General features: G+C 46.4%; 1 protein-coding gene across 4 annotated transcripts in view; it reads left to right on the top strand.

Moving 5' to 3' along the window:
* Positions 1 to 8,267, top strand: part of ZNF136 (zinc finger protein 136) — a 45,336-nt gene that overhangs the window by 16,171 nt on the left and 20,898 nt on the right. The window contains exon 2 of one of the 4 annotated variants that reach the window (XM_011954757.1): positions 283 to 378. The exons of 1 other annotated variant lie outside the window; for it this stretch is intronic. Coding sequence is in view for 2 of the 3 variants with exons in the window: in XM_011954758.1 (XP_011810148.1) it covers positions 7,742 to 7,751 (10 nt within the window). In the remaining variant the exon portion in view is untranslated. Of the gene's footprint in view, positions 1 to 282; positions 379 to 7,705; positions 7,752 to 8,267 lie in introns of those variants that run through there. 2 more of the 4 variants (XM_011954758.1, XM_011954756.1) reach the window with 2 other exon arrangements.

Raw genomic sequence — 8,267 nt, 5'->3', positions numbered from 1 at the left:
AAAAAAAAAAAAAAAAAAAAAAAGCGAGGAGGGTTTGTTGGATTTATATGCAGTTGGTTAGAATTAATGGTGCCTCCACCCCCCACCCCCGGCCCACTGTACCACCCTGCCAGCACATCAAGGCTGGGACTGGCATCTGCAGTGGGGGCTGTGTCCTGGGGTGAGCCCTGGACTTGTGGGATCTGGGCTAATGCCAGGTGATGACAGAATTGAATTACTGGATCCCCAGCTGGTGTTGGAAAGTTAGTTGATATTGAGCAGCCTCCACGCATTTGTTGTCAGAAAAAATGACTTACATCAACTCCGAGTGAGTGGTTGCTGGTGAGAATTAAGACCCTGGAGGAGGGAGCATTTCCACACTGAGGAGGGGACAGTAGAGTGAGTAGTGCTCCGAGGATTATGTTTTCTAATTACTCAGATATTCCTCCCTCACTGCCTAGGAGGAGCCACTCTGGGCTGCATCTCCACAGTGAGAGTATAGTAAACTTTTGAATGTGGGTAAAGGTAAACAAATAAGCCTTGGGCATTTCTGGCGTGTCTCCCTGATTTCACCCTCCTTCTCTGTACCCAGAGATGACCACAGTACTGATTCTGTTTTTTGGTTTTTTTTTTGAAATGGAGTCCTGTAAACCCAGGAGTTTAATGCAGCGATCTCGGCTCACTGCAAGCTCCGCCTCCGGGGTTCACACCATTCTGCTGCCTCAGCCTCCCGAGTAGCTGGGACTACAGGCACCTGCAACCACGCCCGGCTATATTTTGTATTTTTAGTTAAGACAGGGTTTCACCATGTTAGCTAGGATGGTCTCCATCTCCTGACCTCGTGATCCACCCTCCTCGGCCTCCCAAAGTGCTGGGATTACAGGTGTGAGCCTCCGCGCGTGGCCATTTTTTTGTATTTTTAGTAGAGACAGGGTTTCACTGTGTTAGCCAGTATGGTCTCAATCTCCTGACATCGTGATCTACCCGCCTTGGCCTCCCAAAGTGCTGGAATTACAGGCGTGAGCCATTGCGCCCGGCTTTTCTTTTCTTTTTTTTTTGAGATAGGGTCTGGCTCTGTTACCGAGGCTAGAGTGCAGTGGCACAATCTTGGCTCACTGCAGCCTCTTCCTCCTGAGTACAAGCAATTCTCCTGTCTCAGCCTCCCAAGTAGCTGGGGCTACAGGCGCACACCAGCACACCCAACTAATTTTTGTATTTTTAGTGAAGACAGGATTTCACCATATTGGTCAGGCTGGTCTCGAACTCCTGACCTCACATGATCCACTGGCCTCGGCCTCCCAAAGTGCTAGGATTACATGGATAAGCTACCACGCCCAGCCCTGATTCTGATTTTTTTTGTTATTTATTTATTTATTTAGTTTTGAGACAAGGTCTGGCTCTGTTGCCCAGGCTGGAGTGCAGTGCCGCAATCTTGGCTCACTGCAGCCTCTACCTTTCTGGCTCAAGCCATCCTCCCACCTCAACCTCCCGAGTAGCTGGGACTACAGACGCGCACCACCTCGCCTGGCTTATTTTTGTATTTTTGTCAGATGGGGTTTTGCCATGTTGCCCAGGCTGGTGCCTTGAGTCCTGAGCCCAAGCAGTCTGTCCTCCTTAGTCTCCCAAAGTGCTGGGATTATAGGTGTGAGCCACCATGCACTGCATCTTTTATTCTTTATAGCTTTATTGTTGCTTTGTCATAGAGTTTTGCCACTTGTAAGTTTTCAGTAAGTTGATATTAACAATATGCTGAAAAGGTATTTTTGTGGTTTCTTTACCTAAATCCATTGCACACATGCTGCTGTCTGAGGCTGTGAGTCACCCAGGTTACTAACCATTCCACCGCTTGATTTGAGTTGTTAGTATTTTACCTGTTGCCAGTGTAATTGTTATTTTTGTCTCCAAGTGCTAATGCTTCATACATTTCTTTTTTTCTTTTTTTGGAGGTGGGTCTTCCTCTGTCGCCCAGACTGAAGTGCAGTGGCACGATCATGGCTCACTGCAACCTTGGCCTCCCAGGCTCAAGCAATCCTCCCATCTTACCCTCCCAAGTAGCTGGGACTACAGGCGTGTGCTACACGCCTGACTAATGGTTGTATTTTTTTATAGAGATGGGGTCTTGCCATGTTGTCCAGGCTAATCTTGAACCCTTGGGCTCAGTACTGGGATTATAGGTGTGAACCACTGTGGCCCGCCATGCTTCATAAAATTTTTTTTTTTTTTTTTTGAGACGGAGTCTCACTCTGTCGCCAGGCCAGGCTGGAGTGCAGTGGCACGATCTCAGCTCACTGCAACCCCTGCCTCCCGGGTTCAAGCGATTCTTCTGCCTCAGCCTCCCGAGTAGCTGGGTTTATAGGCTCATGCCACCACACCCAGCATATTTTTTTTTTTTGAGATGGAATTTCGCTCTTGTTGCCCAGGCTGGAGGGCAATGGCACAGTCTCGGCTCACCGCAACCTCTGCCTCCTGGGTTCAAGCGATTTTCTTGCCTCAGCCTCCAGAGTAGCTGGGATTATAGGCATGCATCACCACTCCTGGCTAATTTTGTATTTTTAATAGAGACGGGGTTTCTCTATGTTGGTCAGACTGGTCTCGAACTCCCGACCTCAGGTGGTCTGCTCACCTCGGCCTCCCAAAGTGTTGGGATTATAGGCATGAGCCACTGCGCCTTGCCCCACCCAGCTAATTTTTTTATTTTTAGTAGAGAAAGGGTTTTACCATGTTGGCCAGGATGGTCTTGATCTGTTGACCTTGTGATCCACCCACCTCAGCCTCCCAAAGTTCTGGGATTAGAGGTGTGCGCCACTGCATCTGGCCACTTTGTAAATATTTTATACATTAGAAAAAAAAAATCCCTGGGATATAGCTTATAGATAAATTCAGATTGACTTGGGAATGCCAGTGGAATATATGGATTAACCCTCTGACCATGTATGCATGTGTGTTTACTCCTTATACATAGTTCTCTTGATTTTTCTCTGTGTGATTACATGTTGCTTTTTACAGTGGGATTGAGCATTTTTTCTCTGTGGACTTTCATCTTCTGTAAAATAATTTTCAGTCATCTTGTCACATTAAAGTCATTTGTATATTTATTGCTTCACTTCTTTCTTCCTTTTTTCTTTTTTTAACATGTCTGTAGACTAATTTTTCATTTGTAGGGATTGCTAATATTTTCTTGCAGGGAGTGATTTACCTTTTCACTCCATTCTACATTTTGATGGACTCTTTTACATTTTTTTGTTTGTTTGCTTTTTTGGCTGCCTTCTGCATGCACCATCATCAAGGGTGGGGAAGGGTGCTCTTCTTGATTTTTTCTTTTTTTTTTTGAGACGGAGTCTCGCTCTGTCACCCAGGCTGGAGTGCAGTGGCCGGCTCTCAGCTCACTGCAAGCTCTGCCTCCCGGGTTTATGCCATTCTCCTGCCTCAGTCTCCCGAGTAGCTGGGACTACAGGCGCCTGCCACCTCGCCCGGCTATTTTATTTGTATTTTTTAGTAGAGACGGGGTTTCACCATGTTAGCCAGGATGGTCTTGATCTCCTGACCTCGCGATCCGCCCGTCTCGGCCTCCCAAAGTGCTGGGATTACAGGCTTGAGCCACCGCGCCTGGCCACTCTTCTTGATTTTAATAGAGTTGACTTTGGCTCTTCCTTTGAGGCCTACTTAATTTTCTTGTAAAAGAACACTTTAGGGAGTATATATTTAAGGCAACTTGAATCTGTGCTCCCAGGTTAAATAAAGAACAGTCTCCCTACAGTGAAGTTGGAAAAAAATTGTAACTTAACGAAAGTTTGCTACTTTAAACAATTTTTTTAAATTTTTATTTCTTCTCTCTGTCTCAAAAAAAAAAAAAAAAAAAAATCTCACTCTCACCCAGGCTGGAGTGCAGTGGTATCATATTGGCTCACTGCAGCCTCCACCTCCTGGGGTCAAGCATTTCCAGTGCCTCAGCCTTCTAAGTAACAGGGATTACAGAAGTGAGCCACCATGCCCAGCTAATTTTTGTATTTTTAGTAGAGACAGGGTTTCTCCCTGTTGGCTAGGCTGATCTCGAATTCCTGACCTCAAATGATCTACTTGCCTAAATGTCATACCCATGACCAGGTGTCCCTCTCAACAGCACACTTGTTTATACTTGCTCTGTACAAGCAGGCACCTTGTAGCTCTTGTCTGACCATTGTCAGTTTAATCCAAGAGTAGCCACTAATCCGGTATCTATTAGTGGCTAGTGAACACTGCTACTCTGTTCCTAGCAAGAGAGCCCTGATTATGATAGTAGGTAGGTTCAAACAGTAGTCAGGTGTGTCAATTAGGCAATTAGGTGAGACTCAGAGGAGACAACAAAACACAGGAAATAATAGAAGGAGTTTATTACTTAGAAATCCCAGAGGCCGGACTTGGTGGCTCACGCCTGTAACCCTAGCACTTTGGGAGACCAAGGCAGGTGGATCACGAGGTCAGGAGATTGAGACCATCCTGGCCAACATGGTAAAACTCTGTCTCTAGTAAAAATACAAAAATTAGCTGGGTGTGGTGGGGTGCACCTGTAGTTCCAGCTACTCGGGAGGCTGAGGCAGGGGAATCACTTGAACCAGGGAGTCGGAGATTGCAGTGAGCTGAGAAAGTGCGACTACTCTCCAGCCTGGTGACTGAGTGAGACTCCATCCGGAAAAAAAAAAAAAAAAAGTCCCAGAGAAAGGAGGGTAGCATGCCTTGTAGGCCAGCAGGTAGGTGGAGCTATTTGTGACACGTACCCTCAAACTGTCAGTGGGGCCCAAGGGAAAGAGGAACTTGTGGGCCAAATCCTTTATTGGGGTCCAGGGTGTTACCTAACCCAGCTTCTCTTTGGGAGGTTTTGGTGTGTTTAGAGGAAGGAGGCACGAGTTACATGGAGTCACACCATGACTGTCAGGCGGTCATTGCAGCGTGTGGGTTCAGTCCATAGGAGTGTGGGTGTCAGTGGAAGAGTCAAGTAAATTGTATCTAGGTGTTCCATAGGGAGGCGATCTATAAGGCAGATGAGTGGATCAACCACATGGAGAAACTGGGAGGAAGTAGAGAACTGCAAATGGTACCAAGGGTGGTTGAGCCCTGCTTCTGGTATGAGAAAGTTAAGCCTATATTAAAAGGAATGACAAATGCCTGGGCGTGGTGGCTCACACCTGTAATCCCAGCACTTTGGGAGGCTGAGGCAGGTGGATCATTTGGGGTCAGGAGCTCGAGACTACCCTGGCCAACATGGCAAAACCCCATCTCTACTAAAAAACACAAAAATTAGCTGGGTGTGGTGGCGCATGCCTGTAATCCCAGCTATTCAGGAGGCTGAGGCAGGAGAATCTCTTGAACCTGGGAGGTGGAGGTTGCAGTGAGCCGAGATGGCAACAGTGTACTCCAGCCTGGGCAACAGAGCGAGACTCTATCTCAAAAAAAAAAAAAAAAAATTACTTTTGCTCCAACCTAATAAGTTGGTTACTGAAGTAACATAAAATTATATGAATTCAGGATAATAGGCAAGTCTACAATTAACTGATTATTATATAGATTGTGATTTTTGTATATAACAGCTATATTTATATATATATATGCTTTCATCCACAGTCCTTTCATAGCCTCTATTTCTTCCCAAGACAGGCCATAGAGACTAAAAATATTCTCTGATCTTCCCCTGCCTTTCTGTCTTGGAGCTGGCCATAAAGAAATTTTCTGACTTATCTTGCCTCTTTGCAGGTCTTAAGACCCCCACTTCAGAAAGGATCCTACCCTATACCCAGGAGGAAAGAATGTACACAGAGACTAAGAAGAGTGAGCAGACAGGCCTTATTGGTTTTCCCACTATTAGTATTAGTCCATACCCTCGTTGTCCAATTGCACTTCTACGAGGTGTTCCATACTTTTATCATTCCTATTGAATGATGTCTGTCCTAAAAGCCATACTTTTATCATTCCTACTGAATGATGTCTATATAAAAGGCCCAAGAGGATGGGGTATGGGGAGCTTCTGGACAGCTAAACTCAGGGAGACTTGTATTACAGGAAGGTGATCAAGAACTCATCCTCATGCCAGGAGCGAGTCATACCCTAACTCTACCGGAATGGAAGCTCCTGTGCTTGGGACCCTTGTAGATCTTGCCCTATGTATCTCTACCTGGCTATTTATTTGTAGCCTTTAGAATAGACTTTTTAATAAACTGGTAAACGTGTTTTCCCGAATTTTGTGAGCTGTGTTAGCAAGTTAATTCAGCCGAAAAAGGGTGTCATGGGAACCTCAATTTGAAGGCTGTTGTCAGAAGTTCCAGAGGCCTGGTCTTGCCACTGCTGTTGGATATGTGGGGTCAGTCTCTTAGGACTGAGCCCTCAACCTGTGGCACCTGCTGCTGTCCCCAGGTAGGTAGCTTCATAATCGAATCAGTTTGGCAGATAGAGACCCAGCGGCTATATGCTGCACAAATCATTACTTGCCTTTTTTTTTGTTTTTTTGAGACGGAGTCTCGCTCTGTCACCCAGGCTGGAGTGCAGTGGCCGGATCTCAGCTCACTGCAAGCTCCGCCTCCCGGGTTTATGCCATTCTCCTGCCTCAGTCTCCCGAGTAGCTGGGACTACAGGTGCCCGCCACCACGCCCAGCTAATTTTTTGTATTTTTAGTAGAGACGGGGTTTCACCATGTTAGCCAGGATGGTCTTGATCCCCTGACCTCATGATCCACCTGCCTCGGCCTCCCAAAGTGCTGAGATTACAGGCATGAGCCACAGCGCCCAGTCAACTACTCATAATTTTTTAAAGTCTCCCTTATTAGTCAAATTAGGCTAATAGCTCTAGGAAAGTTGTGAGAATATAAACCTAGCAAGGGAGAGAGATATGATCACTATTCTAATCAAGCCTCTCTTGCTCAGGTGATATGCTGTTGATGCTAATTTTTCAATATGCCTCATATGCCAGAACTGTAGACTCAAAACATCTAGAATTAAGCACGACTGATGCAGGCACTCAAGGCTCTGATACAGGAACACGAAGTGAATAAATTATTGAAATCCTGGTGCTTGTATTTTTGTGAGAAAGGAGAGGGGTTGAAAAAAATGGTAAGACTGGTTTATAAGAAGGAAATAAGCACTTTGAAGGAAAATGATGGTGTGAGATAATACGGAAGCTGAGGGTGTGTATGTTCTCTATAGAGGGTGGCGACATCAGTGAGTGAAGAAATGTCACCATTGGTCATTTATATTTCTACCTCTACTACGTCTTCAGCACTATTCAGGAACTGCTTAAGTGTGGATATAGATAGTACATAGCAATATAGACAGTCCTGCCTTTTTGAGGTTAGCAATAATGATTCCCCATAAACATATAGGTATGGTTTATCATCATTTTTGCATTGGTTAAAAGTTTTAGTGTCATATGTGACCTTGACTTTGGACATGGGTATCTGGAACCTGGAGGTAAGGGCACCACTACATAGAGTGTGTGCTAGAACCATGTCAGATCCCTGTTGAGATATCTTAGGTGTTCTGCCCCTCAAGCCACAGGGGGCGGAGCCTGAAGTTATATCCAGTTAGGGACGCCAGGATGGCATCTTATTGACCAATCAGGTGCTTCTCCGAGCCCTGTCTGCCCCCAACCTTACCCCACCTTGTACGATCTTATGAATTTTCTTTTCTTGCGCCGGCTGCATTACCTTTCTCTTCTGGCTCCTGGCTTCCCTGCCAGTGAGACCAGTACTCTGTGCTGGCTGTGGCAGCCGGAGGGAGGACCCAGGAGACCCCGGAAGATGGGAAATGGCAAGTGTGCAGGGGCCCAGGGTCCGAATGGCTGGAGGGGCCCAGGCCTCCTCGCCATCATCCGATTTTGTTTCATCTGAGTTGCTCAAATGTGTGGGAAGCAGGGTATGAAATCCACCCCCGAGCTCCCCACCCCCAGCCTAACTCTCCTTGATCTAACAGCAAACTCCTAAATTGTAGGTATAATTTCCGCAGTCCCCAACACCAACCTCTGTTCTTGAATGCACAGTGTTATCAACTATTTGTCTGGTTTATTATTATTATTTTTAGATGGAGGCTCACTGTCGCCCAGGCTGCAGTGGCGCAATCTCCACTCACTGCAACCTCCGCCTCCTGAGTTCAAGTGATTTTCCTGCCTCAGCCTCCCCAATAGCTGGGATTACAGGCGCCTGCCACCACGCCCAGCTAATTTTTGTTGTTGTTGTTTTGTTTTGTTTTTTGGAGACGAGTCTCACTGAGTCGCCCAGGCTGGAGGTCAGAGGCGCGATCTGGGCTCACTGCAAGCTCCGTCTCCCG

The sequence above is a fragment of the Colobus angolensis genome, unplaced genomic scaffold, assembly GCF_000951035.1.
Source record: "Colobus angolensis palliatus isolate OR3802 unplaced genomic scaffold, Cang.pa_1.0 Scaffold39, whole genome shotgun sequence".
Lineage (NCBI taxonomy): Eukaryota > Metazoa > Chordata > Mammalia > Primates > Cercopithecidae > Colobus > Colobus angolensis.
The sequence above is the reverse complement of the archived record's forward strand: the minus strand, read 5'-3'. Positions and strand labels throughout refer to the sequence as shown.